Here is a 15,541-nt window from a genome sequence, read left to right as displayed (position 1 = left end):
CTCCCACGCCGCCGGCCAGGTGCTGCAAGCAGGCGGCCCCGCTTTCCCCGGGGAGCCCCGAGGCCGTCGGCTGGCCCGTCCCCCGACGGCGGCCGGGGGCGGAGCGGGGCCGCCGGCCTCCCCGTGCCTCCCCGCAGCCGCTGCCCGCCGGGCGGGGGCCTCCGGGGGGTCCCCGGCTGCCCAAGGGGAAGGTAGGCTGCCGGGGGTAAAGGCTGCCGAGGTTTTGCGGGGCAGGGGGGTCTTGCCTTAGACTCAGCCAACAGTAGGGTCGAGATTAGGGGTAAGGGAGAATTTATTCCGCGGAAGAGCAGTCAGGAGGTGGCCACGTCCCCTGCAGGCGGGCAGGGGAGCCCTGCGCGGCCGCCTGCGGGGAGGCACAGGGCGCTTGCCCCCGAGGTGACAGAGACGCGCGGGGCCCGACATGCCCTCCAGCCAGGGAGACGGGGAGGACAGCGAGCGGGGACGACGCGCCCCTGACCGTGACCGGCCGGCGGGACAGCCGGGGAACGGGCAACGTGCGGGAGGTGTTCGGAGCCAGCGAGGACGGGGCCGAGGGAGCCTGGCCGGCAGCCCGGGGAGCGAGCAGCCGGTGAGGCAGCTCCTTCGCCCGGGGCTGGGAATGGGATCACCCGCCACGGTTTCACGCCCTGCGCCCCACAGTCCGCCTTCGTTTTGGCAGTTGGCACTTCCACTGGTAGTAAATAACCCCTCTTTTCAGGATTTTTCTAGACCTTTCAAGGGCAGCAATTTACCTTATTTTTTTAGTAAGTCCCATTCTGCCAACAGAGTATCATAGCAATTGCTAGGTGGAGTAGCAACTACTGAGCTCAAAGTAGCAAAGGCTTCTGCAGGATTTAGTCCACTTCTTATTTATTCATTTTCCCCATTTTTATACACATTTTAAGTATTGGCCTTTTTCATTTAAACCACTTAGTTGTAACTGTGACCCATGGTCATAAGATATTAATGTATTTGAACCTCAAGATTTGGAGCACCAGTTGGTTGTCTACAGGGGCTGAGAGGAATTCAGCCCAGTGTAAAACACTACATATTTTAAATAGGGGTTTTTTGCGTACAGTACAAACTCTCCTAACTCTAGGTATTCGGGTACCTAGCCGTAGCTTGGGGGCCAGATACCAAGGTGGACTGGTCCTTGTTCTGGCCAGGCAGCTCTTACATTTTTACCCTGTATCTGTTGGTAGCATATCGAATATCCAAAGCATTGTTTTTTACAGTGAGTGACCTATGTGAAATTAAGTGAGTGAGTGAAATTAAGCCACTAATTCAGCTACATTAAAAAAGCAAAATGGGAGAAATTATAAGACAGCATCTATTTTACTCTACTTCCACTGGCAAAACTTACAGAGGTTTTAAGCTTTTTCTCTTCTGAAGCCAGAAATGAATAAAGAGAATTTTTTTCTTAAGTACCAAAAGACATTTCTGAGCTTGTATGTAAATTTCTGAGGTTCGCATTCCTCTTAAACAGGGAAGGAGAACAAAATGGCAGAAGGGTGGAATGAGTAAATTCTGTGCAATCCCCTATTCAGGTAAGCATACGGAAGTAGTAGCTCATGGCCTTTATTCATTTTGGCCTGCTCTCAAGAAACAGGTATTTGAAGCCATCTACAAATTTGCCTTTTGAAAAATGCCCTTAACTGAAAGGTAGCCCTATATTTCTGTCTGGCCCATAACAGCAGTATAAATAAAAAGCATAACTAGACAAACAGTTAAGGCTTCAACCACCTCTAGCTCAGAGCTACATCCATCACTATCCGAACCTTATGGAAATGCCAAGTCCTACTTTTGTCTTATGTAACATAACCTTTAAAGAACAACCAAGGAAGATGCTTCCATTTCACAGAGCTGCTACAGGTAACTGATAAATAATCTTCACTCTCTAGACTATTTTATTTCTATGTTATTTTAAGATTATTCTAGAGCATCCCTTGTCACCTGTGAAGAAAAGCTCTTTGGTGCTGGTACACATTCTCATCCTCAAATGGCATTAATGTAAATGGATACAGAAAATATCTATGGTGATCTGTAGCCAGCTAATATATTCAAGTTTTGGTAGAGGTAGGGATTTTGAGCGCCTAATAATTGTTTTCAGGAAACTATTGAGACACCTCTTTCTAATCTCTTGCCTTAACTTCTTTATTTGGTGGTGAGCAAATAAGCAAAGCAAGGAGTTCACAGAACTGGGAAGTGGCAGCAACATTTTGTCACATTGCTAATTACAGCAAACATTGTTTTAAATTCTTTCCAGATTCGGCACTACTTCCTTTTGAGCAAGTAAATGACTAAGGATTGCATTGGATACTCATAACTGGTACTGAAAGACTCGGCAGGACTTTTGTACAATGAGCATATCTACCTGGGATTTTAGCTCTCCAAAGGTGTACAGAATGGTATTACACCTTCAATAAACCCAGCTGAGAGGTCATGAAAGATAAACATACTCCATGTCAAGTACAGTATTCAAAATCTACATGAACATCTATTTTACAGGCAAAATAATGGGCTGACAGTCTCCAAGAACAGTGGAATTGGATGGTTAAACAATTAAGTACTGAACAATAATTGATCACTTTTGTACAAAGTTTATTAAGATGACCAGGAGAATAAATCTGAAAAAGACATGTAGCAAATAGTAATTTTAATTCAAGAGTACAAGGCAACTTAAAACACCTAAAGCATTTATATAGTTGACAAATGAAAATACAGTCATAATTACCATCCCTGAGCAACAGTGCATTTAAGTACCATAATAAACAAAGTTACTCAAATGTACCTGTGTATGCAGATGTAAAATTGTTAATATGTGTTAAAAGATGAAGACCTGAAGATAAGCAACTTGCCCCTTAAAGATGTGAAGTACAACTGGTTTTGGAAAACTTAAATATTACATTTAAACAAATCGAGCTGTTAACTTACTCTACAAGCTACTTAACAGTAGGGCTAAATGTATTTTATTTTGGTTTGACTGATCCTTTGTATTGCACACCAACAGCAACTTTTTTCTTTAATGAAACTGTAGTAGCTTAAGACAATGTCTATCTTTTTCATTACTAAACATTTCATATATTGTATATTCAGCAATGGTGTGAATTTGAAAGTCAGAATGAAGAACACTCTAACAGTCCAGACTTCAAGCAACAGTCACAAGGAGTAAATTTTAACAAGTTTCAATACCCAGCTTCTACATTCTCCTCTTTTCCAAAAGGTCTGGGTGTGAAATTATTTAACACAAGGATCTATATAAAATCATCTAGCAACTAAATGGTGCACAGGTTTCCAGATGCTTAGGTATCACAGACAAAGTTATTTTATTTTCCCAACTGTGTGTGACTAATGGCATTTAAGTTAATACCAGCCTCTATTGCTGAGGAAGAAAAATGGCAACTTCATCAACAGTCACTGCTGAGAATGGAAGGTTAATTTACAGAAGAATAACATCCCGAATATTGAAAAATAGTGCATACATCAAAAGAATTTACATTGTGCTCTTAACTTATTGTGTAGTGTTAATATTGTTCATATGATTGTTATTCAATAATACTATTCATACTATTGTTATTCACAGCTTGATCATCTGTCTTTGGCTGTAGACAAACTATATCAGCACAAGTAGAATCTATTTATTTCACTGATGGCACTGTCAAATTAACAATGATGTAAACATCAACCAGCTTTCTAGGCCCTTACCCCAATCCATATCTTTTTTCCAACACTAGTAGATCTGAAGTCAAGAGATTAGGTAATAAAATATTTTCTACATGATAACACACATAACATTAGAAAATTAACAGATCAAGAAATGTCTCCTGTGTCATCTATGAGTAAGTTTACAAGTACAGACACAGATTCCAGATAACAATATTTCAGCTGTCAATTCAAATTGAAAGAATATAGTATTAAAAACTCACACCACTTTTATTAAGTATCAATTACTTTCAAACCAACCAACCTTCTTTGAGCAGAAAGTTGGACTAGGTGACCTCTGGCGTCCCCAAATAGGATTTAAGACTACATAACTGACTTATTACCCATCTGCTTGATACTGAAATATAAATAAAAGCTTTACAAAGCAGTGATGAAATGCTCTATGTTACTAAGAGAGGTAAAACCTCTCTCTCTTTCAATTATTCACTAATCGGTTGCTTTTTCCCAGCCACTGGCTGACCTATGGTTATGTCCATTTGATTTATAAATCAGGTCGTCTAAGAATTATGGTATCAGTTAGAGCAAAGAAGCAGTATTAGAAATAATAAAAGTACTGGAATGTAACAAAAGTGACATCCACTTTGCAGGATAACAGTTACTTGAGTCCTTCACATGAAGCTGAAAGAAAAAACAAATCCAACTTTAAAAAAATGCTGTAAGGTTGTATATACTGCACAAGCTGTATCTTGTACTGATTCAATATTGATTAGTTAATGATATTGCATCACCAAGGAATAATTAGGCCTCAATTATTAGGCCAATAATTATTTGGCCTAATACAGAATTAATAAATTCTGTATAACAGAACTTACTTGGCTATTCATATAGAAAACAAGAATGTTTTCATAAGGTTCAGCTGTTCAGGATATCTGTAATTCACTTGTACTTCTTACTTTCTAAGTACAAATCAATGCAGAATGGTTATTTTAGTCTGTTAATAATATCAGCTTTAACACACTAAAACACGTCCTTTCCCCACATCCTTCCAGTGCTGACAGAACATACCTAATGACAGAATGAACAAACATGATTTGAAGAAGTCTGCATTAACCAGTGTGACTGAAGCTCCCATAATACAGTAAAGAGGTTCAGAAGTAAGTATTGTATTTTTCAGAAGTCTATAGGTGTTGTCAGAGTATGACCTAAGTTAATTGCCTCCTTAAAAAAATCAGGTTTCTTGATATCTAGAAAACAGGGGAAAAAATGCAACGCTAGTTTCAGTTTGTTTACGCAAACAAAAGCTGTGTTTCACTGTCCCAGCCATTAAGTATTTTTTGCCTACAACTCTGGCACTACAAGAGGCTACACTCAAAATCCAGCACTGTCTCATTCTTCTTGCTGCACTCATAAAAATGCTGGGGGACTTCCTCACTGGGAAGGATTTGTGATGGCAAGCAAAACCAAACAGGCTTCCCCACATTCCCTTGAGAAGTACAGCGAACAAGACCTGCTGAAGGAGTAATTTCACTGGATGATGTAGATGCCTGTGATACAAGGGACGTCCCTTACCCTATTTACTGAGCAGTCTTTGATGTCTTCCTTAAGCTTTTTCAATTTCACAGGAGTCATTTGAATAGTATATCCTAACAAAAGATGCGAGAGCCCCTTTTCAACATGGCAGTTACTGAGAATGAATCTTTCAAGTCAACAAAATACCTGGGTTTGCCTTTGAAAGGTTGTTTTTTAGGAAGAACAAAGAACTTCTGATATCTGGCAGTTTTCCAGATAGCAGGTTGATCTGGACTGTTCATCACAGAAAATGAAAACAGCATACTTGAAGACAAAGATAAGACAAAGAATTTGAATTAAATAAAAATAAAAATAGAGAAGAGAGTTGCATATGGATGTTAATAGCTTCTCCCCTTTACTATCAGCTCAAGCAACTTCACTAAGAAGTTTTCCCAGTCTGGGTAAAAGCTGCAGGTATTTGGCCTGTACTCCCCCAAACCATCCATTCTCACCAATTGCTTATTTTCACTGTCTAGAACGGAATCTTAGAGAAGAGAAAAAGGATATTCTTCCCCTTAGGATACTCGCATGTTCTCCGGTTACTCTATATGCCACAAAATGTCAATATTCTAAAAGTGTAGACAAAACATAGAGAAGGAATCCTTAAATGGTCTTACAATCCTTAAATGTCTAACAAAACAGTTCATGCAACAAGATAAATATCTTTATGTGCTTAGACAATTCATTATTTACCTGAAGGACTTATCCCAGGAGTGACACAAGCATCACAACACCCATAAACTGAATGAAGAGCAACAAAGGTGTCATAAACGACCAGACAGGCCACAAGGCAATGTTGAAACTGGGAATAAAAGCAGGAAGTTTTTGGTAAGTTCAATTGTCATATTATGGAAATACCAGCCACACAAAGAAAATATGGCACAAGAGGAAATTACATTTAAATTACTCAACCTAGAAAAATACTTGTTTCTTTACAACTTGAGAGAAAACAAAAAGACCCCAGTACCTACTTATTAAATTGGTAATTTAGTTTACTGTTTATTTACTGACAACTCATCCTAGAACTTCAGTAGCTGCTGCAGATTTTACATGGAGCAAGTCCACTCAGTCCCATCAAGATACCATTAAAGATACCTTTTACAGTCCCATAAAGATACCTTTTACTTTCAGAATCTCTGTACATGAAACACCTGAAAATTAACTACTCTTGATTTTTTCACGGGCATACATGGCAACTGAGAACAGCCTTAATTTGTACTTCCAGCCAAGCAGATTGGAGTTAACTGAAGAGAAAGGGGGAAAACCAACTTATTTTACAACTGAATTACAAGCACTGTAGATTTGACTAATTCTAAATGATATGGAACCTTTATCTTCTTCAGTCTTCCTTTTTTTCGCAGCATTGCAACGAATACTGGCTGATGTTATTCAGATACAACATCTAAACTTAAAGAGAGAACCAGCTTTCATGCAGAGAGCAAATAAATATACTGGCACACAGGTACATAATTTTTTCCATTCACATGCATATTTGCTCAATTCTGACTCCTATAATCTCATAAATAAAGTAGCTCTTACTAAAAGTACCATTCTCTGACAAGCTATAAACCCTTAAAGCTCATATAACAATAGTTAGAAGCATAAATTTCAGTGTATGTTTGTTATTTATAGATTGTTTGATAATGAAGAACTCTGTATCAGAAACCGATCAGTCATAAATTTTTTCTCAGCTAGAGAATACACCTTTGTCTTAATTTGTAAATCTCACAAATAGTTGTCAGAGGTGAGCAATTTACACCAACAAAGCTAAGGACTTCAGTTTTCCCATAAATTTTCAAGACAGAAAAGATCCGGTACATCTACAAGTACACTTAATATGCAGTTTCGACAGTTGCAACTCTTGCTTTGTGGATGAATGTTGAAAGTGGAAGAAATTATGCTACATAGAACTGGTATTGTCACCAATACACCTGGTAGAATTCGAGAAATTATACTTTTTATAAAATTAGCCCATTAATACAGTTAGACTTGCACAGGTTTAGCAGAAGTGTGTACAGTGTTTGAACTTACCAAATTGCTGCTGCAATAAAGGTAGCTGTTGTGATAGGTATCAGTGCTGGATACTGTGCATCGTAGTCCTCAATTCCACAATACCACTCAAGATACAGTATGCAGTAAAAGGCAACAGATAAACATGCAGCCAATAAACAACTGCCAGAGGCAAACCACCAGCTGGGGGGGGAAAGCATGTTAAACCATGTTAAGCACGGTCACACTGCAGTTTGCACATTAATCTTCATTCTAGTCTAGAAACAGACAGACAATACCTGTTAATTATATGGATTGGCCTAGAGTTCCTGTAGGTTTTTTTCTTAAATTACTTTTACAAAACACTTTTTGCCCTTCTAAAGTTGTCTATACAACTAATTGAGTCTAATTTTGCAATGCAACATTCTTGTCATTTATTTTTCCCTTAAATATTTTGGAAATGCTATGCAACAGACCTTGCCAGTGATCTGCTATACTACCACACCAAAAATACTTTGTCAGTAATGAAATAAAATAGGTTCCACTGCAACTGTGCTTCTCACTATAAATTAGGCGACTGACTTTTGTGCAACAGAAATGTTGCAGAAAGCTTTAATAAGGTTTTAAGTTTATGAACTCTCAAATTTAACAGACAAGAAGCATGAAGATTTTTCTTTATAGCAGCTGAAGAAAACCATAGAGGAATCCAGGATTTCAAAATCAGAATCAAGAAAACACAGGGTATGTGATTATTTAAGAAGACGCACTTTTGAGCCTCTTTGAGGACATATTTCAAGAATAAGATGGGAAAGACAACTTGGGAGGAAGGTGCACTTTATCTTGTACTTATCTGAATGGGTATTTATCAAATAAAAATTTTTAAAAGTTAATTCTTATGACCATAGTTTAATTACTAGATTACAAAGGGTAATCAAGGTTCTTTCTACTCAGGTAACATTTGCTCTGGTATGGTACAGCAAATATCATATACTATTTTGGTATCTCAATACTACCAATTAAGAAATCTGCATTAAGAGAGCAGTTGCCATAGTCTACCTAAATAAGCAACGCAGGAAGACAGGGTACTGCAGGGAGCAGATGGGGCCACCCAAAACCTTGATCACATCCTGGAGTCACTAGTTTGTATCCACAGCCAACTGGATGTAGGGTGTATCTAGACCAGCCTGGAAGAGCAGCTCCAGAGAACCTCACAGGACAGAACAAGGCCCTGTTCAGCTTCCACATACTGATACAATGACAATGACAATGAGAGAGTTTTAAAAGTACTTCCAGGTGAAGCTATCTAAAAATATTTAACACCCATCAATCCCATAGAAAATAATTTAGTAGAAAAGAAATAGAAATTACTTCATAGAAATTATTTCACTAATCTTTCGCTGATCTACTCAAAGAAGTCTAGAGAACTTCTAAGGAAGTTAACTTCATTTTGACATTTAATTTCAGGGTTTTTTATTAAAATAAAATCAAAACCCCAACACTTTCAACAAAACAGGCAGCGATTTCTTGTATTTAAGTGTAAACTTGAAGGTACAGTATTAAAACATCCTGCTATTAGAACAAATTTTGCATGTACACAGATGGCTCAGTAGAGCCTAAAGAAAAAAATAATTATAGCAAAACTTAAAGCATTTTATTTACTTAAAAGTTAGTTTAATAATAATAACTTAGGTGGTCATCTGGTCCAACCTGCCTACTCAAGCAGGGTCACCTAGAGCTGTTTGCCCAGAACTGTGTCCAGATGGCTTTTGAATATCTCCAAGGATGGAGACTCCATTACCTCTCTGGGCAACCTGTGCCCGTGCTCAGTCACTCTCACAGCAAAAAAGTGTTTCCTGATGTTCAGAGGGAACCTCCTGTGTTTCAGTTTGTGTCCACTGCCTCTGGTCCTGTCACTGGGCACCAATGAAAAGAGCCTGGCTCTGTCTTCTTTGCACCCTCCCTTCAGGTAGTTATATGCATTGACAAGATGCCCCTGAGCCTACTCTTCTTCAGGCTGAACAGTCTCAGCTCTCTCTATTCCTATTGTAGATCTTGTTTATCCAAGATTTAAAACACAGTGTAACAAACTGAGCATGATTCTAAGATGAAAACACAACTTTCTTTGTAAGAAAAGGTACCTTACCTATCTGCTTGAATAGTTTCTTTAACAGTTTTAAAAAAATCAAAGTAGTATGTCACAGCAATCGATGCCAAAATCCAGAATGCAGAATGAATATTCAGTCTGGTAAGAGGCTTCCTCTTCTTCTCTACAGCTGTAGACTCTTCTGTAAATAAGAACATAATTATAGCACTAAAGCCAGTCATTAAATGGAGTATGATTATAGTTACGTAAAACATGATGCTTTATCCTTTTAATTAATTTCTCTTTGGAGATTATTATACTTAGTATAATACACTTTGTATTACAGAGGAAGTATTCTAAAAAGCTCTGCACATTTCCTGAAATAAAACAGACTAAGCAAGGTACCTTTGATAAAACAATAAAGCAGTAACAATCAGCACATACTGTGTCTGTGTACCCTCTTATGAAATTAACAGCTGACTAGATTTTGTAAGGGTTATTTAACTAATTAAAAACCTCCTGGTGTTATTACAGCATTTTTATTAATCTAGCATATAGAAAGTCAGGTTGGTATTTCCAGTTACAGATTTATTTTTATCCTTTTTTGTTGATTTCAGTATTTGCAAACCGATTTCAAGCATAAATCATTTTCTTGTACTCAACTGCAGTTACTTCACAAGAGATTTTCAACTTCAATGTCAGGAGCTAAGTTGATTCATGCTGCGTACCTTCAGCAGGTAAACTAAAACTATCATTACGCAGAAAAGTATCTTTTTTTTCCCCTCATCACCATATATTGTTTTAGAGAAAGCAAGACAACAGAGGGAGCAGATTAGAAAGCATATTTTTGTGCATGACAGTAACCAACTAACACACTCCATACTTATACACGCTGACCAAAAAAGGTGTCAAAGTTGCCTTTGATGTTTCATACTTTGAACTAGAAGTTATTGGTGGCCTGTGTGCCTCCCGCAGTGCAATGTATGCTGGCTCCTCCACATGCATTATCACCAGCTGAATGTACTAACAGCTCTGCTGGAGTTTACAGGCATTTTTATTTTTTATTTCCTAGATTCTTCCCCATCTAGTAGAGCTTGGGTCTGGAGCATTTAAGCACCTCATCCTCATCAAGAAATCCGCAGTTGCAGGTCTCTTACACAACTCACGTCTCCCTTTTCACATCCAACTCGCTGTTAGGACTAGACACCTAAGGGGCGGCGAGCTGGCTACAAGCAAGCAGTATCCCACCGGCAAGGCAGGGCGCCCGTTTACCCGAGGAGCCCCCTCACTCCTGCCGGAGCAGGGTCCGTCCCCTTCCTCCGCTCCCGCCGCGGGGGCAGCGCTGCGGCAGGCGCTGCTTGTCACCACTCCCCGCCCGGGCATTTCTGTCACACCGCCCGCCTAGCAGAGCTTGGCTCCGCTCCCCTCCCGGCGGGGTGTCCGCGTCCTCGGCCCGCGTCCCCAGCACCACCCACCGGCCGTCCCGCCGCCCTCGACAGGCGGCTGCGGTGGCAGCGGGTCGCGGGGCTCTGCCCCTCGCCGCAAAGGGCGCCTGAGCCTCGGGAGCGGGTCCCCGCCGCTGACGCCGGCCTCCATCTTGGGCCGCTCCGGCAGTGACGCCGGCAGGGGCGGGAAGCGCGGCGGCTGTTACGGCCGTTGGCGTGAGGGGCGGCGGCCCCGTGTGTAGGGCAGAGGGAGTTGGCAGGCGGGCGGGCCGCCGAAGCGGCCTTTTCCGGAGGTCAGAACCTCGCCAAGCCCGTGGTCGGTCGGAAAGCTAGCCTGACCGGCTGGTGCCCGCGGCGGTGCCCGGGTGCCGGGGCGGGAGTGGGGCGGAAGGCGCCGGGTGCCTTCGTAGCACCGCTATAGCAAGTGATGACCGTGTTAGTGGCCACTAATATATTATAAATCAACAGTGTCATGAATCGCTCTAATCCCCATTGAAAATAGTAAACAGTGTGATGTAAATCCAAGTGCCGGACTGAGGACTGTTTTGTCAAAATAATTAAGAAAAACGGGGAAAAACTGGGTGCGTATAAATATTCTTACCGCATTTTGCAAACCAGGTGCTTTCAAGAACAGATGTTAGGAAAATTTCAATTTTCGTGACACAGAGCAGTGGTTTAGATAGAACAGAAGTCAAATACAAAGCTCTGAGTGGTTTCAAGAACCGTAGGAATACTGTAATACTGTGAGAGCAACCCACACTTGAAAATAATAACCATATTTACAAGACAAACTAGATAAAAGTTAAAATAATAAGATGGTAACATAGACGGCCTTTCTTTCAGCTCTAGCTGAATCTTCTGCATAACTAGATAGGAAGTCACACTAGCATGTTTCTGCAAACAAAACCTTGAAACTTAGGAGATTAGTGTTGCTTTATTGTTTATTCACATGGACAAACTCAAAACTAATAAATTATATTGACATATCAGAACAGGTCTGGTCTAATTTTTCCTGTTTTATAAGAATGCTGTGAATATGTATGTTGTTATCTTCTGGCATGTGTTCACTGAACAAATAACATGGCTTTTTAAATTGAAATTTGTTTCTTACAGTAATGTAATAGTAAATTCCTAATAGTAAAAGGCTAATTAGATTATATATGTGGTACATACAAATCCTGTGCTTTCTAAGACAAAATCCTGTGTGGTATAAAGTTCCTCCTAAGGCAGAAGTCCCACTGACTACAGAATGGAAGCACCTCTCCGATACAGCACCTGTTATGGGTAGCTTTTCTTTACAGTGTGATTAAATGTAGAAATATTCAGTAAAAGCTCAGATTATTATAAGGTAGATTGAAGAAAAAAAAATAACTTCAGTATGCGTGTTTTATTTACCAGAATAAAATGTATAGTCCTTCTAGCTGTGTGTAAAGTTCAAAAAACAAATGTTTAATTACCTGATTATACTTTTCTTTTTAGAAGGCAAACTGAGTATTTTGTGTGAAAACAGTGAGTATGAGAAATATGTCAAATTTTCACTTAACACGCATTCTTTGCATATTGTGTGGCATTTATCAAACTAAAAGTTTTGCAGATACTTCCTCTGTAGTTTCATGTTGAGAAAACAAGAAAAGCAAAAAGAATGGAATGTAGGCTGTGGATAAATAATTACCTATTTTATCAGTAAACCTTTAAAAATGTCAGGCCATCCTAAGGGTAGAAACTAAGCGGTAGAAACTAATTAGGGTACAAGCTAGACTTGCTCTGACCTGCACTGTTTTTAAGCAGTTCTGAACCTGTTGGGTAACTAATGACTTTATCAAATGCCCTTTGAAATGGGTGGAAAAAACCTGGAACAAGTATTAATAAAATAATAGATCTTCTGCATATATAACTTAATTCATACAGTGTTATAGCAGGTTTAACTCAGTAGACTTACATCAGTTTAACTAGTGTAATGATGAAGCCTAAAAGTACATAAGACTAATTTTTTTCAACATGTTTAATTATCAGAACTTTTTCTTACATTTGGTTTGAATTTTAGGTGCTGAAATAATGGAGAATTTGACTTAATCTACATTCTACAATTAGAAGAAAAATAGCACTGGCTCTTCATTTGTCGTATAATCTGATATGTAGATACACTGTGTTGTATAATCTACCTGGAGATGTTATATTTTCAGCAAAGGGGCTGCTAACAGTCATTTATCAGGGAAAAATGACTACATTTTCCTAAATAGCATGTCATCTGTTTTATAGATGAGTGAGGTACTAGGGACAAGGGCAGCAAGGGTTCTGGTTATTCTTTATTACTTTGCATAGAGTTTTGAGTAAATTCAGCCTAAAAGATACAAGAATGGAACATTATTTTTTTTTTCTGCAGAAAGCCGGGCCTTCATTTACATCTGAATTCTGAGTAGAAATTGTTTTTCCCATCCTTAGAACATGTCTCACATAAGGGCCAACCACATCATAGCCTTCAGTGAGTACAGTGATTTTTTTTTATTTAGTTCAGTTGAACATTCTGAAGTTAACAGCTCGTGGGAGCCTCTGAGCTCTGCTTTCTTAGCAATGAAATAGAGGTTTCTTTGTTTTATTTCCTTTGAGTGAAATGATTACCTCAGTCTTCACTTTCATGCTAGTGATTCAAATAAGAAACAAAGGAAATCTTCATGTACTTTCTTTGCAAAAGCTGTTCATAGGAAATATCTTTGATTTAAACGTAGCAATTAAATAAATATGTATGCTTGAAAAGGTTAAGATCTGTTAGCATTGTTAAACTGAAGACTCCTGTTTACCTACAGAGTAGGTATTGTGCAAAGAGCTGAAATAAGAGCTTCCCTTCCCTGACTCACTATTGACCTTAACCTAGACCGCTCATGTTCAGTGTTTGTAGAGCTGAGATGTTTTCTGTGATCTTTTCACAGAGCTTCTCTGATTCAGAAATTATTAATCTGTTAAAGAGTAGATAGCAATCAGGAACTGAACTGAGGCTGTTACAAAATGAACAACATAATTAGTAAAGCATCTAAACAACGGGCCTGTTATGGATAATTAATTCTTGCAAGTAAAAGTTTAAGAATCCCTGCAGAAATGTTAGGAAGTATTTTAAAATGTGGTGCTCGATCTGATAAATTTACTTAACAGTCTGTGAAAGGCATTGGTGAATTTGAAGATTCTGTGAAGGAAATGTACAACGGGTAGAGTTTGCAGCAATTTTTTCGTTAAATGTATTCCTGGTCTCTCGCATAATGTGAATTCTTCCCACATTTTCAGAAACTGACTTCAACGCCTTTGTGTTCTTTTAAATAGAAAATAATGCTTTGTCAGTTATTTGAATGTTTTTAAATATTCAGGTTTTGCAGTTACAAACGAAAGCTGAATTTTAGCATCTAATTGGATATTTTAAAATTCATTTTCTTGTTGCTCACTCAGTATTTGCCGTCTACTGATGAGTTGTTTTTATGTTGATTTTCAGGTAACTCTTAACAACACACACAAGAGGTAGCTTTTTATGTTCCTTGATTGGGAATTAGGCTTCTCAGTTAAATTCTCGCTTCTAGAAACTCAAATTAGTTTTCTAGTATTCTAGCAAATATTCATAAGTTTTTCCCCATTACAGAAGTCAATAGCTAAATTAGCCCAAATGTTACCTGTTCACAAAAGACCTGACTGAAATTTTCTTCATTCCTTATCTAAGTAGGGCTGGCTCCCTATGTTAATTTTCAGCTGAAGGAGGTTGGCTACAGTATATGCATATTCTTCATTTTGAGGAATGATTGTACAATATACTCTGTGCTTTCTGTTCATGAATTAAGAAATAATGAAGTGGGTAGTAATCTGCTGCTTATCTTCCACCATCAGGAGTAAAAGGATCAGATGGGTAGAGATTCTCAATCCTTTCTAAACGTTGTTCTTGGAGTAAAGCATTGCATATCCTCTCTTACACCAAATGAAAAAGTAAATGCATTGTCTCAGTCATCTGGGTAAGAAAAAAGCCTTCAAGTAGTACTACAGTTCTCTTGCTTTCATCTAGCATTCCTTTAGTTATTTTAAATTCAGTACAATGGAAAAAATCACCGAAGGACTTGAAAGCACTTGGTATGAATAACTTCATGCAGATCTGAAAAACAACTGAAGGTTAAAACTCAATCGAATCTGAACGTTGTACATATACAAACTATTGAACTCGAGTTGAATTCTCATGCGAGTATTAAATTACAGTGCAGCCCTGAATTGACCCTTTAGGAAGGAAACAATACATATAATAGTGTGTTTGATACCAAGAATGCACTATATATAAGCATGCAAGCATTTTAACTTCACGAAGGAAAAGAAAGCAGAAAAGATAAAGGCGGTTAAAAAGGTGAAGAAGGCATCTAAGAGAACAGGAAAAGAATGCACCATATAATGTCATCTGATTTATCTAGGCATGTTATTCTTCACCTTGAAAGTTGTCTGCAAATTACAAAAAAGTAGCTGGTCCAGAACATTACTTTAATCTGAAGTATCTATTTGATGGAAGACCATTTCAACACCCTCAGTTTTCCAGATTAAAAATGTTAGGTAGCTTCAATGTTTGACTCTTGCCTTTTGCTATAATCAGCATTAAGAATATAAAATGAGAAGACTGTTCATTCCAGCGTGGATCTTCAAATGTGTAAACAAAACCAATGAAATAAATCTGGATAAACCATTCTCCTAGAAGTTGCTAAGTAAATCTTTCTACTCTCCCTCCTAAAACATTTCTTGAGTTTAGTTTCACTTAACTATGCATACTTTCTTAGGGAGT

At 38.8% G+C, this 15,541-nt stretch overlaps 1 protein-coding gene across 3 annotated transcripts; it reads right to left on the bottom strand.

Moving 5' to 3' along the window:
* Positions 1–2,528: 2,528 nt before the first annotated feature.
* TMEM128 (transmembrane protein 128) lies at positions 2,529–10,944 on the bottom strand. Of its 3 annotated transcripts, none has more exons than XR_012042739.1 (6): positions 10,780–10,944; positions 9,365–9,506; positions 7,264–7,425; positions 5,926–6,034; positions 4,729–4,907; positions 2,529–4,341 (listed from the first exon to the last, which is right to left on the bottom strand). XR_012042739.1 is itself a non-coding variant. In XM_072862977.1 (5 exons), the coding sequence occupies exons 1-4, from the start codon at positions 10,898–10,900 to the stop codon at positions 5,935–5,937; spliced, it is 525 nt and encodes a 174-aa protein (XP_072719078.1). In that variant the 5' UTR covers positions 10,901–10,940; the 3' UTR covers positions 2,534–4,341; positions 5,926–5,934. The 3 variants fall into 3 exon arrangements, 1 of the variants encoding a protein (XP_072719078.1); XR_012042738.1 differs by lacking the exon at positions 4,729–4,907 and adding an exon at positions 5,380–5,496 and having other exon boundaries at positions 2,530–4,341; XM_072862977.1 differs by lacking the exon at positions 4,729–4,907 and having other exon boundaries at positions 2,534–4,341; positions 10,780–10,940.
* Between the last annotated feature and the right edge of the window lie 4,597 nt (positions 10,945–15,541).

Source organism: Ciconia boyciana, chromosome 5, assembly GCF_034638445.1.
Source record: "Ciconia boyciana chromosome 5, ASM3463844v1, whole genome shotgun sequence".
In the NCBI taxonomy this organism is placed as follows: Eukaryota; Metazoa; Chordata; class Aves; order Ciconiiformes; family Ciconiidae; genus Ciconia; species Ciconia boyciana.
The sequence above is the reverse complement of the archived record's forward strand: the minus strand, read 5'-3'. Positions and strand labels throughout refer to the sequence as shown.